At 45.3% G+C, this 19,725-nt stretch overlaps 1 protein-coding gene across 1 annotated transcript in view; it reads right to left on the bottom strand.

Moving 5' to 3' along the window:
• Positions 1-17,792, bottom strand: part of Grk5 (G protein-coupled receptor kinase 5) — a 193,651-nt gene extending 175,859 nt beyond the window's left edge. Inside the window, exon 1 of the mRNA XM_047552297.1 lies at positions 17,530-17,792. Coding sequence (XP_047408253.1) covers positions 17,530-17,581 — 52 coding nt within the window. The 5' untranslated portion in view covers positions 17,582-17,792. The remainder of the gene's footprint in view (positions 1-17,529) is intronic.
• Between the last annotated feature and the right edge of the window lie 1,933 nt (positions 17,793-19,725).

The following is a 19,725-nucleotide window of genomic DNA, read 5'->3' as shown; positions in this document are numbered from 1 at the left end:
GATTCTTATAATTCTTAATGGCTACATGAGCCCATTAGGTAATCTGCCAAGATTCATTCTTACAATGCTCTCCTGGAGGGCACTAAAATTGTTTCCAATTTCACTGTTAAAAATCCCTCTAGGGGGGCTGGGGAGATAGCTCAGCTGGTAGAGTGCTTGCCGCGCAAGCACAAGGCCCTGAGTTCGATCCCCAGTACCGCAAAAAAAAAAAAAAAAAAAAAAATCCCTCTAGGGGCTGGGGCTGGGGCTCAGTGGTAGAGCACTTGCCTAGCAAGTGTGAGGCACTGGGTTCAATTCTCAGCACCACATTAAAAAAAAATAAATAAAGATATCGTATCCATCTACAATTGAAAAAAAAAATCCCTCTACTGAACAACCTCCTACATGTCATTTATACCCTGACGTTTCCTTAAGATAAAGACTTAGAAATGAAATTTCGAGGTCAAGGGTTACACAAGCCTTTTGATGTAAGTACTGCCAAACTGCCCTTGAGACAGGCTTATCAATTTACACTCCTATCTGCAGCGCTGTGTAATGTTTGAAAGAACCTATTTACCCATTCTTTCATAATGAGGCATTTTGAATGTCTTCCATTTATAGTAGTGAAACTGAACAGTTTTCACATGTGGCAGATCCCTACCTACTGCCTGTCTGACCAGCACCCTCTGGTTTCCCCTAGAAACCATCTCCCCACATAGTTCATCATTCTCTTTGTTGGTAATAGGAGTTATATTTTTCCCCCTTTGTGGTAATGAGGATTGAACCCAGGGGTGCCCTCCCACTGAGTTATACCCTCTCTCCTATTTATTTATTTAGAGAGAGGGTCTCACTAAGTTGCCAGGCCTCAAACTTGTGATCGTTTGCCTCAGCCTCCTGAGTTTCTGTGATTACAAGCATGTCCCACCACATCCAGCTAGCTGCTGTGTTCTTTTATGACTTCATGCCTGTGGCCTGCAGTCTAAGTTAGCTGTTCCAGAATAATCAATGGACACATGACAGGCCAGTCATTTCCTAGGATTTTTCAAATCAGAATGAGGAACAAAGTGCCAATCTCTGGCCACTGGTGGAAACTGGAAGATGTGAAACCATGACAGGTTTCCCCACCATATGCAGAAAGCAGTCAGAAACTATGAAGCTAGCAGATGGAGAGAAGTAGACAAGAGGTGAAGAATGCCAGGAGCCACCAGGTTCCAGGTTGCAGGGGTCAGAGGCAAGTGGCCCTGTACTACCTGCCCATCTTTTGAAATGATGATACCCCCAGAGTCTTCACCCCAACTTCCCATTTGTCTATACTAGTTCAGACTGATTTGTTGTCATTTGCAACCAAGACTCCTGCCTGATATATCCTGTCTGCTAGTTATCTCTTCTCTTGTGAATTTCCTCTTCATGTCCTTTGCTCACTTCTTTACTAGTATTTCCTCTTTCTGATTGATTTTTGCAGGTATCTTATATGTTAAGGCTATTTTCCCACCTTGTTGCTTGACTTTGAGCTTGTGTTATGATCTTATTTGTCATAGAGAACTTTTTAAAATTATCAAATATGTACTTCTTTTTTCTTACCACCATGTCCCAAAATAAGAAATGTTCTCCTACATTTTCTTAATGTTTACAGTTTCATTTTTGTAAACTGTAAATCATCAATGCATCTATAATTTGTTTTAGTTAGTATAGGGTAGGATTCTAACATTGTATCTTTCCCAACAATTATTTAGGTAGTTATCTGAGCCCCATTTCTTGAGTAAGGTTCTTTCCCCACAGGTTTAAATGCTTTCTTTATTATATGATAAATTTTTAAATGTACCTGGGTCTACATCTGGACTTTTAATTCATATGGTTATTGGGTCTCTATGACCTAATGATCATAGGGCATCATCCCTGTGTGATGATAAAAATGCAGAGAGGCTAAGTTATTAGCCTGGTGGCCTTGGGCAAGTTAGGGACAAAGCAACAGAATAGCCACAAATCATGGTCTCAATATTTTGTGACTTCGGTTGTAGGAAATTTAACAGCAGAAAACCAGCAGTCCTCCTCGAATCACCCTAGACAATGAAATCTGTGTGTCACCTGTCAAGATAAGGCAGACATCTAGACAAAACAGTGCAGGAAAATGAAGAAGCAGGTCCGCATCTGCCCAGATCCCACAGGAGGGCTTGTAGTGCCCATTCACACTCCCAACTGGTCCCCCGTGGATGGCAACAGTGATGCCAATCACAAGCCTTGTAAAGAAGGAACCATCTACCAATCTGACTCTTCGTAGGATAGCTTCAAGTCCACATGGCACGGTTTCCAATGCTCACATCTAGCTGGAAAACGCTTACATTTTCTGAACAATATGTACTTATTGTTCTCTTTGGCCAGAGAAATGTGCATTCTAAAACTTTCCAGGAACATTCTTTATTAAGATAATACAGTGCAAAACAATTAAACTGTTTATTTTTATTTTTTATTTAATTCTCCTTTCTATGATCCACTAAAGAAAATACTAGAATTATGCATTTCCCTTTCTTAGACTGTAGGCATCAGTTAAATTGGCAGTAACAAGTTTTTGTCCTGTTTGTTTCTATTACACATGAACCCCTCCCAGCTATTAATTCTTTCCTCCAGGGTACTTTTCATTTTAATGTGTAATGCCTGCTCTTCAAATTAATATCAAATTCTATTAGGAAGTGCCCACAATTGAATTACTATCAGTGAAAAATGAACCAGCAAATTCTCGAGATTGGAAGGCTGAAGGAGCCCCAGAGATTACCCAGGCCAAGCTGCACACTTACACTGCAAGGATAGTTTGGCTTAAAGAAGTCAAGCAATGTGCCTGAGGTCACATAGCATGTCGTGCACATTTTCCCTTCTTATCAAATTCTCACAGAGTCATTACTAGCACTTTCAGTGGGAACTGAAACATGTTAATGTTGTGTACTTAATAACAAGAGAAGATGCCATAGAACCTCAAGAAGAAAAGAGTGGGTATCCTTTTCCTTAAAAATATTTTTAGTTGTAGATGGACATAATACTTTTATTTTATTTATTTTTATGTAGTGCTGAGGATCAAACCCGGTGCTTCACATGTGCCAGGCAAGTGCTCTACCACTGAGCCACAACCCCAGCCCATAAAAGTGGGTATCTTTATCCTACTTCTGGCGACTTATTAAACTGCTCTTTGAGTTTTGCCAGACATTAATGATACCACTGTTCTCAGCTATTTATTAGCAGAATCTGCGCCACAGTTACACACAACAGATCAGGGCCTGGGAATCTGGAGGCAAGGTTCTGGCTTTAGTTCTCCTGTGGGTATCCGGTTGTCATCTAGTATTAGACAGGCCCAGCAGCAAAGAGTGCTGCATTCATCCTGATGTCTCCAAATGCAGAACCGGAACCACTGGTCAATCTGCACTGGGTATGCTTGGCCTTGACAGGCAGATGGGATAACTTTAGCATTAGGTGAGGCCAAGGCAGATACATAGAAAAAGACCTAGTTCCAGCCCGTGGGGAATCTGCAATTTAATGAGCGACACAAGAGGCCTATATGATGCATATGTGTGTATTTTTAAATAATAATAATCTTTTTAACCTGACAGGGTTATTTTATTGTCTGTTTAATCTGACAGTTCAAAATGGGATGGGCTCCTTGGGAGAGGGTATGAGTTCTCTCTCCATCACTAGACAGATCTGAGCAGAGGGCAGAAACCAACCACAGGGGCACTGCGGAGCAGAGCACTGTGCGAGAAGCCACGCTGAGGTTGAGTCTCCAAGATAGTCTCAGAAGAGACTCCAGAAACCAAGGAGCAGTTCCCATGCCTGGCTCATCCAAGAGCCTCTTAGAGAGTTTCTAGAACAGATTGCCAGGCTACCCAGATAAGCCTCCTACCCACCTGCAGGGCCTGTGTCATGGGTTCAATTCTGTCCCCTCAAAATTCACATGCTTAAGTCCTAACCCCTAGTGTCTCAGAATGTGACATTACCTGGAAATAGGGCCTCTATAGAAGCCATCAAGTTCAAATGAGGCCTTTAGGGTGGGCCCTGATACAATGCAAATGGTGTCCTTATAAAAAAGGAGAATTGGCACAGAAACAGAGATGATGATGTGGAGGGGCACAAGGAGCAACCAGTCATCTATAAGCCAAGCAGAGAGGCCTGGAACCAATCAGATCCTTACTAGCACTTTCCAAGGAAGAACCGCCCTGCCCACACCTTGACTTTGGACTTCTGGCCTCCAGAGTTGTGAGGCAATACATTTCTGTTGTTCTAAGTTACCCAGTTTGTGATACTTTGTTACAGCAGCACTACAAAACCCATACAGCCTGGGAGTCTGTGTTATTAGAGCTACTGAGCTCTTAGATTCAGGTCTGGGGACCCGTTCTGTTTTGGAGATTGTTTCTCCCCTGGTGTGGCAACCCACATAGACTTCCTTTGGACCCAATCTCTCCTCCAGGGAAGGCACTGGCTGTAGTGCAGTGAGCTCCTTCCTGCAACCATAGGTGACACTGAGTCCCAGCCCTGTCCATTAAGGGATGACCTTTCCTTGTGGACCACCCTGTGGCTTCCAGGCAGCCATGAGCATCAGAGTATGAGCTCACATACCCACAAATGTTTCCAGGAAGAAAATGCCATTCTCTCCTCTAATATTTACAAAATTATTGAAGACCCTGGGCTTTGGACTATGCCCTCCTGCCAAGCTTATCTAGAAGGGAGGGAGAGTGGGCAGGAAGGGCCTGGGACTTGGTTTGTACTGTTTTTATTTGCACTTTTGATTCTCAGGGTGGGACCCATCTAGGTAAATCACATGCAAACTTTCAACCAAAGCAGTTACTGATGGTGGACAGAAGAACTACAAAATTCCACTGAGGAGAACATCTATAAAGAGGAGCAGAGGGGGCTGGGGAGATAGCTCAGTTGGTAGAGTGCTTGCCTTGCAAGCACAAAGCCCTGGGTTCGATCCCCAGCACCCAAAAAAAAAAAAGAGGAGCAGAGGACATTAGTGGAGCCAGCAGGGGCACTTGCAGCACCTTAGAGAAGATGAGGAAAGAGCGCCCCTTCCTCAAAATGTTTCTGACTGGGGTCCTAATGCATTGACTTGTCTACTGCCTTTGCAACAGAGCTGTGCAGCACTCAGCCAAAAACAAAAGTCTGAGATGTGAGAACCACAAGTCAGCATCAGAGGAAAGAGGGGAAGTGGGACCTTGCTGTGTGATGTCGGAAAAGGGCTTTACCTCTCTGAGTTTGTTTTCTTTCTGTCTCAAGTTAGAATAACAAGAACAGCCACAACTCCCAGGTCTACCAAACGGGGTTGCAGCAAGGGTTAAAAGTAAGAACTATGGGATTCCCTTTAGGGCCTCTTTACAAAGCTGTAGCTTTGTTTTCTGGACCTGTATTTCCTGCCTGCTTTACACATGCAAAGAGTCAACGACAAGTAAGGTCTTGGACTGATCTCCATCTTGATTTCCCTGATCCAAGTTTTGAATACCACAGGAAATATGACTGGTTATTCAGAGGTGAGGGAAGTTAAATCCTAAAGGTCTCAAAAATGTCCCAACACATGCATCATGCTTTTTTCTCATAAGAAAATGTGCTGTGGCCATCCCAAGGGTCACTTAACTCTATTTCAGAAATTACAACTATTCTCCCAAAAGGAAGGAGTAAGTTACTAGGCAGATACTCCCACAGGGGAAGGGGGGGATTAAAGATCTTTAAAGTAAGTGCCTGAAGATAAATATACAATGGGCAGGCTATGCCTACACTACTTATAATACACTTGAAAATTGGAAAACCTAAGTGACCTAAATGGGGCTTGGTTAAATATAAAACTAGTCAGAGACAATCAAGGCACAGACCTCCTTAGAACCAGATAACCCCTAAGGGTCTGCGAGAAAATACCCAGCATTCCACTGAAACACACTTGGTTCCAAAGCCTCTCACAGTTTTTCCTAACACCCATTCACTTCATGGGAAACTATAAACACAGATACGGAAAGGCTCTGCAACATACTGTTGACTGAAAACAGCTGCAGAACAGCATGTACACACGGATCCCATTTGTGGAGAATTACGTCTCTTCGCTCACGTGTGCACACGCACAGAGAACCGGCAAGCGTCCACCTAAACACTGGCTGTCGTCATCTCAGTGGTGGGATTGGTAGAGAGTCTGACTTACTTCTTGATGCTTTTTGCTTTGTCTGAATTTTCTTGAGAGAGCAGGTCTTATCTGTGCAGATTTTCTGAAATCTTAACAACTGGATAGAACGACTCCTAGTTCACTGTGAGTCACAGCTGCACTCTTGATTCATCATTTAGTGCCTCATGTGCGTTAGCAATGATGTTCTAAATAGTTGTACAATTACTGAGGACAGCAGCTGTGGTGGAATAGAGAGTCAGACCAGGTGTGGCACTGGGTCCAGGCTCTGGAACTAACATAACAGGGTGCTCTGGGGTACACAACTCACCTCTCGAGCTTGATTCTTTATCTGTAACAATGGAGAATAAATACAGAACTGGAAATACGAAATACTACAACAGCCTCAATGAGCCTGATAATTTTTAAATTTCTGCTTTAGAACAAAGATGCTCAAGGTGCATCTTGTTCTCTGAGGCTAGCAGTGTTCAGTACACAATAAGCACCAACCCGATGCTGGATTCGTAGTACTAGAGAAGAGGCAGAAGCCAATTCAGGACTCCTCCCAACAGAATTTTGTTCCCTCTGAACGGTCCCGTTCTTACAGCCCATGTAGGGAGGTGGAGCGCACAGGCCCTCTCAGGGCGACGAATTCCAAACCCAGGTTCCAGTCTCAGCCCTTACCCAGGAAGTACTTGACTCTGCTGGGCCTCTCAAACCCTCTACCTTCTCACAGTCATTCCCGAAATGTTTTTAAACTACCAAAAAGATGAGTGAGAGCACCAGGCACCATGATATAAAACAGCCAGCCTCCCGAGAGCCACCGAATGGTAAACTAACGAGCGTACTTGAAGGAACCCCAAGCCCGGGCCTCACCTTTGCAACCCAGTCAGCTGTCCAAGGAAGTCAGGCTTTTCCTTCCGTAATTTATATTTTGCTATCTGTTCTAAAGAATTAAGCTTTCATTTTAAAAATTCCCTCTAATTGGACTCTGCTGAAGGAAGACATCTGGGGACATATCTAGGCCTGGTGCATTCCACCCCGAGCAATGGTTAGTGGTTTGGAGAAGAAGCATGTGGCAGGATAACCAGCGGTTACTAATTATTATATATCACAGGGTTTGGCATCATTCATAAAGCCCCACCACGCTGGCCTCTTCCCCTTCAGAGAGATTACAGAATTGACTGTTTAGAAATTTTTCCTTCGAGTTAACATACGTTTTCCTTGTTTTTAATTGGATCCAGCCTCCCTGCCCATGAGCAGAAAGGCAATTTTTCTTTAAGGATTACATCCTTTGAATACCAGGTCGTGAGCCATTCCTGGGTCTGGAAGCATGGCTGCTCCATTTCCCATTTTCTTTCCATTGCTGGCCTCATTCTAGTGGTGTGAGAAGCACGGGCAGATCACATCCCACAGACCTTCGATGGGCCAAACCAGGGATGAGTGTCATCAGCAGGAAGCACCTCCTGCGACTGACACAGAACCTCGGAAACAGGGAGAACCATCACCTCCAATGTTTGGTCAAATGCAAACATTCATATCTGCCAAAATAACAAAAACAAAACATGCCCAACTCACGGGGGACCTTGCCAAACAAACATTTAGAAAGCATTTCCTTATTGGCCCTCGACCCTTCATCAATCTTTTTCTTTTTTTCTTTTTTCTTTTTTATTTTCCCCTCCTTTTTGGTACTAGGGGTTGAACCCAGTGGCACATTACCACTGAACTACATCTCCAGCATATTTTTATTTATTTATTTATTTTTATTTTTTATTTTGCAACAGAGTCTTCCAAGTCACCAAGATTGTCCTGGAACTTACAATTCCCCTGCCTCAGCCTCCCTAATTGCTGGGGTTACAGGCATGCACCCCCACACCTAGCTAATTTTTCTTAACCAGGTCAAAACATTTCCTAACTATCTACTATACCACCAGAGTCTTTTCTTTAAGATATTACTCTCTCCACTCTCACCAATCACTCACTCTGGAAACTTTTGAACACCTGTTATGTCCCAGGCACACCCCTAACCTGTGGCCACAGACCAAGTGGCATCCGCCCACAAAGCACCGAGCCTTTGAAAAAGTGGGTGCTGGGCATCCTTTGCCATTCAAGTTAACAGCTAAGTTCTTTGCCCTCGCCCCAAACCCCACCCTTCCCAACCTTGTTCCTTCTCATGGGATGCCATCTGTACATCCCTCCATGCTCTTCCCAGGCACATTAACCAAGGACACTGAGCAAGTAGAACACATTTCTGCATCAACCATTTAAAACTGCTTTTCCTGGGCCACTCGTTGACTCTTCTCAGCTTGTTTCCATTTCAGAAGTGCTGCTAAGACTCAGCCAAGATAGTACTCCATTTTCAAATGAGATTTCACAAGACTTTTAATCAAATATGCAGGCTAACAACCCGGCTGGGCGCTCTCCATCCTGTAGCTGGGTAATTCTATCCCTCACCCCACTTCCCTTCCTGAGGTGGGTAAGTTCAGAGTTTTACCTCCTCTGCAGGAGCAGATCAAAGGCCTGACTTCCTGTCCCCTCATTATCAGTCAGTGACATCATGCTACCTCCTGGCCAGTATCCCAGAGTCCGACAACAGCCCCCAAGGAAGTCCACAGTCTTAGAGACTCCCTTGCCTCGCAAAGGTGCTAAAGTTAATGCAACACACTCACACACACACACACACACACACACACACACACACACACACTCACACAGGCTGGCATGTTTCTAAATGCAAAGATGATAGCACTTTAAAAAATGGAAAGTAATTAACCCTGAGAGAGCTTTTCTGGGGAAAAAGGCTGCTTCATGCCTTCTCTCTAGGAGACTCTGGCAGAGGAATCCTCCCACCTCCCCCACTCTAGTCCTTTACTTTCTTATTAAGTAAAGAAAGCTGCAGAACCTGGACATTCAGCTAAGATGCCACCACTGGGTGCCTTTAGGTACCTAAAGGCAAGGATTGTCCTAAGGAGTCAGAAGGGCATGTGGGGCAGATGTGACCTGCCCATGCCAAGCTGGAACTAGCCTACCCACTGTCCCTCTGAGTTCTGCCAGGAAAAGGAAGTAGCACCACTGCCAATTACATGGCCCACACCAAACCTCCCATCATGTCCCCACCACCACCACCCACCTGCTTTAATGCTTTGTCCATTAGGGACAAGTCTCTGGACACTAGCCTGGCTAGGAGGAAGAATACCAAAAGGCTAGCCTTGCACATTTGATGCATTACGAGGAGGGGTAAAGGTGGAGCAAGAACTCAGGTAACGGGACTCCAGGAAGGTTATAGCCTTACGGGTTTATGCATGTGTGCACATATATACAGGGTATATACATATTCCACCTGCCCCTCAATCCAGACTCATTTGAGCTGATACACAGTTGCACTTTTAAAACAGAAACACCTTCTGCAAAGACTCACCTATCAGTCATTCAACACCTAGTAGCGATTAATTTACCCAACTGCTCTCAAATCAGGATCTGTGAGGAAAATTAGGTTCCGAATTTGTCTCCTTTCCCAGGGATTATGACACAGATCTACTCTCTTCCACAATTACAACCTCAAGAGAATTTATATTTTAAAAACCATAAACCCTGAAAAATGAGTTTGGTTTTTGGCTTATGTTATTACAGGGGAGAAGAGAGATTTGTTTTGGTCATGGAGATGCTTTGGAGAGTAAGGGAGATCTACCTTAAATGGTTCATAAAAACTTCACAGCTCAAATGACCTTGGACGCCCTTTCTTTGCTCCTGGGCTCCCCATCGGTTCAGGCAGGGGTGAGTACTCTTCGGGAAATGGAGGCTGAGAAGGCCTAACTCAGCCAAGGCCTGGCTGCCTCTGGCCTCTGCTCCCTCTAGACGCAGGAATGTTCTTATCTGTTCATCACAGTTTCTTCTGCTTTCGATGCAGGTCCCAGAAGTTGTCCTCAAAGGTTCATGTCATCATTGCCTTTTTAAAAAATATTGATCCTCCACAGATTACAAGTTCCTAGAGACATGGCCAGGCCTATCAAAATGGCCTGATTTATTACTGCCTCGTGTCAGGAGGACGTTACCAGTGGATTCTGGCACAATTTCAAATAGCTCCTCTGGCTTGGACGCTGAAGAACAAGCAACTAACTGCTTAATTGTTTCAAATGTTTTCCTTTCCTTTATAAGTGTGCTATTGCTAAAATGTTTCAAATCTCACAAGAAACAGTTCTGAAAGAGAAACCATTTTGAAGTGGTTACAAGAACAGTCTGTCTTTGACGTCTTCAAACACATCTTCTTCCTGGTCTTACTTATTTCAGTCTGTCCTGTTGGAAAGAAGTGGCAGCCCTTCAAATTGTTTTGCCTATTTTCGCCTTGATTTTAGATCACTTTTTTGAAGTCTGTGGAAGTTTCTTTTTCTTCCTTCTGTGGATCTGCTGTCCTTACACAACTTGTTTTTTCTTAATGACTATTTCAAAAATATCCTCATATTAGGAGTTTTGAGGAGGAACATGGGGTCTGTATGTGTCTACACAATGCATTTAGTTTGAATCAGAAAAGTTCATTGCTCCATTTAGGCAACATTTTCAACAAAATATAAAAACAGAGGACTGCAGATGTGGCTCAGGGGTAGAGCATTTGCCTAGCATACACAGGGCCTGGGGTTCAATCCCCAGCACCACAACAAACAACAAAACAGAAAGGAAGGGAAAGGAATTGGGCAGCTTACCACCATCAATACCCACATGGTGCCCAAATGGCATTTTCCTCTTAGGTGAAATGGTCCCAAGAAGTTGGTCAGCCCCCCTCCCTTCCTGGGCCTCTTCCCAATTCCCCTTCCCAAGTTCTCTCTTTCCCTCCTACCATTTTCCCCTCTCATCTTTCTTGCTCCCCTCCTCCATCTCTCTCCTGTCTCCATCTCCCACCCTCCTCTCATCTTTCCCCCGTGTTTCACATCAGAAGTTATGGGGTTACCATACTCAGTCCCGTATAAAACTCCAGAGCTGCCCCATCCAAACAAACCTCCTGCAGTGACAGGAATGTTCTAGACTGCCCTGTATGCAATGGCAGCCCCTCGTTCATGTGGTTAATGAATGCTGAAATGTGCCTAGTACACTTGAGGAGCTGGCTTTTTATTATTTATCTATTTATTTTACTTAAATCTGAACAGTGCCATGCAATTAGTAGATACCACAAATGGACAGGCACTGGTTAGAGGCCTAGATGCCTTAATCTTTTCAGGTCACCCCCAGTGACAGATCAGTCACAGGACATACCTAACCCAACCCCAACACAGAAAGGAAGGCTTCTGCCACACTCTCCAGACCAGAATCACCGTGCATAAGCCTGCACCGGCCTCTGCCTGGAGAGGCACCAAAGCTCTGGGTGGAAAGCAGCCCTCCACACCAGCTTTCTTCCCAGATCATGGCCTGGGCCACCCAAAGGGTCTTCCTGCTGTTGTTTGAGTGGTTTCCATTTGTACAGACTAACCTTCATAAAAACACAATGGTGTAGAAAATCAGCAGTTGCCTTGCAGATTCAGGCCCATCCCTCAAGAATGACCTTTTAATTATCCTTAAATCACATACTGGCCCTCCAGTCGTTGTCCAAATTCTAGGCACAGCAGAGTCAATACAGCTTCCCCAGCCACAGGGTTCAAACAACAGTCAGTCCATGGACTTCAAGTCACAGTCAGCCTCAGCATTTGGGGGGAAAAAATCCACTTGGGCTCACATCTTGTTTACATAGGTTTAAAAGTGTAAGAATGGGCTGGGGATGCAGCTCAGTAGGAGAGCACTTCCCCGGCATGCAAATGCCCTGATCCCAGCACCACAAAAAATATATAAATAAATAAATAAAAATTTTTTAAAATTTTTAAAAAGGCTAAAAAGATACTGGTGGGGGCTGGGGAATATAGCTCAGTTGGTAGAGTGCTTGCCTCACAAGCACAAGGCCCTGGGTTCAATCCTTAGCACCACAAAAAAAAAAAGTTACTGGTGGCACCCAACTGCATCTCCTGCTGTGTTTGACACCCAAAGTGCCATCTCTGCCCAAGGTTCTTAAACAATCAAATGGTGAATGAATGAATAAGGCCTTTATTTACCCTTGTAAGAGTTTCAAAAGACAATTCAAGAGCCATTTTCTCAAAATGAGAAATGGGGGTGGAGGCGGGTCCAGTCAGGAAGTAAGTGCTTTCTCTTTAAAAAGTAACATGATTTATACGAAATGGAATGCTTCCTCCAGGGTTGAATGGCAGCAAAAGGAACCTGGAAAAAGAAATCCTGTCGATATTTAAGATATGTTAATTTTAAAGTTTTTCACTTAAGTAAAACAAGGTATATTTTCAAGTAGAAATTATCCTTATATTTAAAGTCCACAATCTACTTTCATCATTTGAAATCACATCTTAAGACCCGTTGTCCTCACTATTCTATTTTGACGTGAAGGGCCAGGCCCAAGGTGAAGGTGGAGGGACTCAAGGCACTCTTAACTGTCTTCTCAGCCTGTCCCCTGGTGCTAGTGATTCTCTGTTGTTTTCTCAAGTTCCCCTCTGAATGGCATGATTTATGGCAATAATACCTTTTTGTCATCATCAGCCTTTTGTGTGTGTATGTGGTGGTACTGGGGATGACGGAACCCAGGGACTCATACATGCTGGGCATGCAATCTGCCACTAGTCATACCCTCAGCCCAAGATTTTTTTTTTTTTTAATTTCAAAAATGACTAAATATTATGTTTCATCTTGAGAAACAAATATTAACAAATGTTAACGTTAAATATTCCTGAATGGTTTCATAAGAACATTGAGCTCTGCCAGACATGGGTTGAATGGTCCTTGGTAAAAGGTGAATTTAGTCATGTGCTAGAGCCGTTCCTGAAATTCACTTGGGAATTCTTAAAGCCTTCAGCGCAGACCCAAGGGTATCATTTAGCAAGCCACTACAAGAGTTATGGCTTCTGAAGACATAATTTAAACAAGGATTAGTTTGGGCACTGGAAGAATCATGCTCTTTAGAGTTTAGAATCTGACAAGAAGCAGCTAAGCTACTGAAAGACGAGAGTCTTGTGGGCCTTTATCTGATGATTATAAAACAGGCAGCTAGATTAACTACAATCATCATTTGAAAACTTTCTTTTAGAAAGCAAGGTCTTCTGAAAACATTGCTTTTGGTTTCTCTACCTCCAAGCTGTCAGTACTGAAAAGGAAATTCACAAAAAAATAAAAAGCAGTTTCATTTAACAGCATTGTGTTTATTAGGCCAGACGCTTTCACACGCTGAGTGGCCTTTGCCAGGATGAAAGCTGTTGCTCTTCTGTGCCTTAAGATTGAAGGGGAGAGCAGGGGTGGGCAAGGGGGGAGAAGGTAGGAGGATGTTAAGTCTGCCTCCCCAGCGAAGCTCTTAGGGGGCTGTGAGCTTCAGACATCTCAGTGCACTAATCACTTACTATAGTCGTGTTTCAGTTCAACTGGTGAGAAGAAATTCTGCAAGGGAACAAGGGGTACAGGGGAAAGAGGTGGGGTAGTGGGCGCTGGCTTTGGCCCTGCTGTGGAATGTCAGGTCTACCCAAGGCCCAGCCTGCTCCTCCCAGGGCTGGATGCCAGTTCACTCCCTCCTGCTGCCCTCCCTAACCTCTCCCCTGGCCCCAGTTCCACATTCCCTCCAGTCCCTAATCTTGATCATCAGGAAGATCCAGGCCAACAAGTCACAGAGTTATCTGAGAAAATTATTCTTGCATATTCTTGTGACAAATGGCAAAATCATCACATCGTCCTGACTTCTCAGTTCCTGTACTGGGTGCTTGCTAGGCTCAAGCTCAGGAAAAGGTGATCAAAACGCCTTTTGACATCTTTATTGACCAGATATGGCTACTAAGGGCCTGAAAGGAAAGGAAAGGTGGGTCCCTGCTAAGTTTCTTCTTGACAATGTTCCCTTGGTAGTGAGACAGCAGATCTAGACTGTGAGGAAAAATCAAACTTTTACTGCGACAATAAATCAAAAAGAAACACACAAAAGGCACTCTGCAAACACTCTTTTTGCTAACATTATTTCAACACTAGCTTGCCTGCCAATTTTCTGAAATTCTGAAATGTAAATAGATAGAAGAGTAAGTCTGGGTCTCTTTTGCATTAAATGCTTAATCACTTAGCTCATTTCCATAAATTGGCATGAATTCAGTCTCGACTTATTTCTTTTTTCCTTAACCATTTTTTAGGAGAGTAACCTACAGTCTCTAAGAGTGAACAAGTTGAAGTTTTCTTATGAGATCAGGACAAAAAAACAGCCCACAAAATACATTTCAGTGGACTTAGAATTTTAAACTTAGATCTCTGTCTTTCCTTATTTTAAAACAATTGTCACAAGGTGAAGCTTGATTGCTGTTTTCTAATTATTTAAAAAGAATATTTTTTACTTTAATCCACTTACTGGTTTTCTACTTCATTGCCTCATTAATGCTTTCTAGTTTAGATGTGTCTTATTGTGGTAAGAATTTGAATGTACAATGAATTTACAAGTCATCTGCCTTTAAGAATGTATAATAGGGCTGGGGAGATAGCTCAGTTGGTAGAGTGCTTGCCTCGCAAGCACAAGGCCCTGAGTTCAATCCCCAGTACTGCAAAAAAAAAAGAATGTATAATAATAATATCAAATGATAGGTTCCAAAGTCACCCACCAACATGGACAACTATAAATTACAGCATTCACGAAGTGTGTCTTTCTTCAAGGTCTCTCTATTGTTTGGGACAAATTGAAAGCCACATTTTAAATTGTTTACAATGTATTTTGTTAAGTGAACTAAATTAAATTGCACATTTGCCAATTATATTTCTCATCTGTAACCTTTCACAAGAATATTTAAGTGTTCTTAAACATTTTAAAACAACTCAGATTTTTTCATGTCCTATAAAGTTTATGTTAGCTATTTCATTAACCTGGTTGAAGCTTTCATTTCTGAATATGTAGGTAATATGGTTATGTGGAGAAATACTAAATTTAATAGAATAACCCCAAATAGAGCACTGCAAAGAGAAAAATAAATTGCTTTTACTTCTAAAACCTTCCACAGTGTTTAGGATATATGGGTTTAAGCCTGTAATAATGGCCCAACCCTTATTAAATAGAAGGACTTAAAATTGCACATTCTCTCTAGAAATAATAGAGAAAGGGGAGAATGCAAATTTTAAAATGAAGCCTCCGTGTAAATAATTAATTTCTCATTCATGTCAATCCCAGCGTCCTTATAGGCAAAGCCCTCTCTCCCCTTTTGAAAGGCATCATCAAGAGCTAGTTCTCACCATGAGATGACTAGCGAAACCTCACTGCAAAATTGAAAAAGACTTTAAAAGGAAAAAAAGTGAAAGGCACATTCTTAAGCACTTCTAATCACTGTACTTCTGCCCCAATGGGAGTCAGTCATTCCACACGCTTCTGGCCTGCAGTCCCTCCCTAAGGCACTGAAAAAACCTATTTGGAAACCTGACAAGCAAAAATATCAGCCGGAAAATTCATTTCAGAGAAAAACACTGGGAAGAACAACCCGGGAAGGGGAAGGGGAGGGGATAATGGATATCTAAGTAAACCATTTTAAAAGTAGCAACCAAATGCTGAGAGAAGAAAAGAGCATCCCTCCATGCAAACAAAGGTCCAACACAGCAAATCTGAGAAGCAGGGTCCCTGGGCAACAGGAGGAACCAGTGAAACTTGTAAGGCCTCCAGCACTATCATACACAAAGATTTCCCAAGAAATTCAGAATGGAGGGAGGGTAAAACTTTCCCAGCCCTAGGACCCTGGGATGTACAACTGTGTCCCACCACTAGGTGGCTGGCTGCAAAGGCTGCAGGCAGGGGCTCTCACCCCTTCTTCCCCTTTCAGGACTGCATGCCTGGTCCAGGGGAGACCCTGTCCAGTGGGGACACCTTGATCTAGTTCACTAAACACATCAAGTTAGGTGGGGAAGAAACAAAACAAAAAGATCTTAGGCCTTAGAACTTGAAGTCACCAAGTAACAGTCTCCCCTTAAAGTCTGTTCACAGCAAAGCTGAGCCAAGCGGGGAGGGGGACGGACTTGCATATTTTAAACTCTGCTCAGGGTTTTCAAAGAACTGCCTCCCTTTGGGGCTTTCAAAACAAACCTTCCGGGTGGCTGCTGGCTGCTTTGGAGCGACAAGTGACCGCGAAAGTGCGACAAGAACCAGGTTGAGTTGCTGAAACCCAGCTCACAGCGGGTTGTACATCACCTACCCGCACAGCATGTACGGAGCCACAAGGGATGGAATGGGCTGGATAAACATGGATCGTTTTATTGCTGGCCAGAAATTCTTCCTTCATTCATCAAAGTGGGTGAATGAAAATATTAAGAAGTAGGTATGGCATTTTCATGGGCTGCACACCGAGGATCCTTCTAAAGTCAAGATCTTACTTAGTCAGTCTTCCACCTTGGGTATCAAATAAGCCTCCTCCCAGGAAAGGGAAAAAACCACTTCCCCTTTTATAAAAAAGCTGCACACCAGAGCCTGAATCTTGGCAAAAGAGATGTTACATAAATTTCAGGTATTCCTCAAAATGTATGTTTAGGTACACACAAGCCTTTTAGGAAGCATGTAAGTCTCTGGGCCACTTTTCTTCTTTTTTTTATATCAAAGAAGAGTCAAAATATGTTTATAGGTATGACTTAGGATATTATCCACACCATTTAGATGACATTTCCTGACAGCTAAAAGCAGGAAATTTCATGATTTGCATCCAAAAGGCATCTAAGTACACTTACCTTTCTTAACCGAGCCCAAACCAAATAGTTCAGTTTTATCTGTCTCCTGACCTCAGAAAGAAATAGTAATAACCACCTCTGAACCCCTGAATTATTTAGTGATTTACATAGTCGTCCTTTGGTTAATCCACGAACAGGTTAATTTCTCAACATCTCACTTTGCCTTTAAAAGCTTTTCTTCCACACGACGGGATTTCCCTAAGAAACATTCCCAGCGGATGGTTTCCAGCAATAGTCTATATCAACAGCCTGAACAGGCAAAGACTCGGCTTCTGCTAATTCCAACACCCCCCCAAACACACACACACACACACACACACACCAATTCACACAAGACCATCTCAGATAGACTCGAAAAGCTATTTTATTTGCTCTCCCCGAAAGAATGCTTTTTCAACTGACCTTTCAACAGCTGCCTAGAGGGCACGATGTGTAGGGTTTGAGCTGGAAACTAGGGAATATTTCAGCATCCTAATCCTTGCAACCTTCTCCGCCCAAGTTCAAATTCTCTGAGTTCAAGGGTAGGATCCCTGAAGGGTTTGCAGAGCAGCTCTCGGAGATGTCCTGCTCGCAACCAACTCACTGCGGGCATCCTGCACGCGCACAGCCCCAGCACACACGCCGCCCGACACCCGCACCCTGGCCCGCGGTGAATGCGCCAGGCACGCACCAGCCCTGCCGCTTACCTTCCCGGGCTTTCAGTAAGACCGTGTTGGCCACGATGTTTTCCAGCTCCATTGACAGTCGGCGGTCAGCGAGGGAGCCGGCCGGCGGGGCTGTCAGCGCCTGGGGCGCTGCCGCTGCTGCTGCCGCTGCTCGGGCTGCCGCCGCGCTGCCGGAGCCGGGAGCCAGCAGCCCGCCTTGCCTACCGCATTATTCCTGCTCCGAGCCCTCGGAGTTTTCCCCCTCTGCACAGAGGAGCCGCCGCCGCCGCTTCTTCCTCCCTCTGTGTCCCCCCTCCCCCCTCCCTCAACACTCTCCCCCCCACCCCCCACCCTCCGCGTGTCTCTGTCACTCCATTCTCCTCCCCTCCGGCTCCCTCGGATGCTTTAATGCTTCGGATGCTTCAGCCTCCCCTCCGTCCCTCCCGGGGGTGTGGTACTCGCAAGCTCGGGCCCCTTAACTGCGCAGGCGCCGGCATGGACGCACCTCCCGCCGCGGCGCTAGCGGCGCAGGGCCTGCTGGGACTTGTAGTCCTGGCCCCGCACGGGGCGGGGCGGGTGCGCGGCAGCGGGATCCCGAGAAGCGCCTCAGGACGGCTGCGAGCGCCGACTAGTCGGTCGCATCCCGGCCGAGCGGGGCGGGGGCTCGCTCGCCCCCTTCACTCCTTGCCCAGGGCCCACAGGCCACGGCGGCGGGCGAAGCGCCGCGGCCCGGCAGGAGCCGTGCGGGTCAGGGCGTGCTCGGATGGAAGACCGTCGGCTCGGCCGCGCGCCTCAACCCGCGTTCTCAGAGCACAGCCGGCCCACGAGGGGCTGAGCCCCGCTCCCCCGCCAGCCACTGCCCGCTGTCGCACACGCACATGAGCCAGCGAGCTAACAAAAGTGCACTTTGTCTCCTCGGAGGGCGGGAAGGGCTCCACGAGTCGCCAGCCTCCCGGTGCCCGCGTCCGTGGTCGCGCGGCCCGAGCGCCCCCAGGCGGTGGCGGGTCTACGCGGGCCGCGCCCCCAGCGCCGGGGATTCGGGGATCCCGGCGTGGGAAGTGGTGCGCTCTGCTAATAAATCTGCGTGCGCTCGCGGGCCCGCAGGCCAACTATCATCGTTACACTCAGACTCATTGAGATGAGGGTATGCAAAGGCAGACGGGATCGCCCGAGTCCGCTGTGGGGCGTTAATGAGCAACAGCCAGGCCAGCTCCGAGCCGGTGTGGAAATGCATTCAGATTCCGACTTGTTTATCTTAGGGCTCAGCTCCGTCCACTGTTATGCTCGGAACGGCAGACTCCGTTCTGGGCTCAGCCCCGCTTCCTTGCTTCCTCCGAAAGCCTCACCAAATGAGATCTCTCCAGTCACCTGGGGTCTACGACGAGTGTCCTACGGGCTGGGGGCGGGGCCGTTTGGCCCCGGGAACAATGAGGCCATTGCCTCTTCTGCGTGCTGCGGGCCGGATATCCGTTCTGAAGGCGGCTGTGGGCCTTCTCTGTCCAGAAGGAGGAAACCTTCTGTCACCAGGGCTGCAAGGAAATAGCAGGGAGGTGCCCTGAGAAACGGAGAGCAATTATGCATGGAGAATATAAAGAACAAACTTTCCGGGCCTTGGACAGCGGAATGGTCGCTGGTTCCAGCAGCCCGGGATTATCTTCTTTTCTGGTGGAAATACCCTCCTGCCACCACTTCCTAGTGTCTGGATTTGGGTCAGTGGGCCTAACTTTACTGCAAAGTAGGGCCTATGGCAGTTTGCCTGTCAGAAGTCAGAGAGTTGAACAGATAACTTCTTAGGCACCTTGGGCTTCAGGAAATACTGTTCTGAGCAGCTCAGTCCCTGGACTTAGCCACCTATCCACATGCCCAGAGCACTAATTTATGATGAAAGGGACTCTATTTGGAAGAAAGTCTCTTGAAAGCTGGCAGCATATTAGAACCCACCAACTCTAATGGGCACTTGCCAGCAGCCTGAGGCCTGATGCAGCCCGAAGTTTATTCGGTTGACATTTTAAAAAATAATAAATTTTAATACCTTTAGATGGCTCATACTCCATAGTATCCTTGAAATTTCTTGTGCCTACAAATCACCTGGTGATTTCATACAAATGCCGATTCTAGTAAAAATGCTGATGTAGTTCTGGAGTATGAAATTTCATCATTTCCAACAAATTTTGGCATTTTTTGAATCCTCCAGATCAATAGACCACACTCTGAGTAACAAAGTTCTTTAGTTAACCA

The sequence above is a fragment of the Sciurus carolinensis genome, chromosome 5 (genome assembly GCF_902686445.1).
Source record: "Sciurus carolinensis chromosome 5, mSciCar1.2, whole genome shotgun sequence".
Classification (NCBI taxonomy): Eukaryota; Metazoa; Chordata; class Mammalia; order Rodentia; family Sciuridae; genus Sciurus; species Sciurus carolinensis.
The sequence above is the reverse complement of the archived record's forward strand: the minus strand, read 5'-3'. Positions and strand labels throughout refer to the sequence as shown.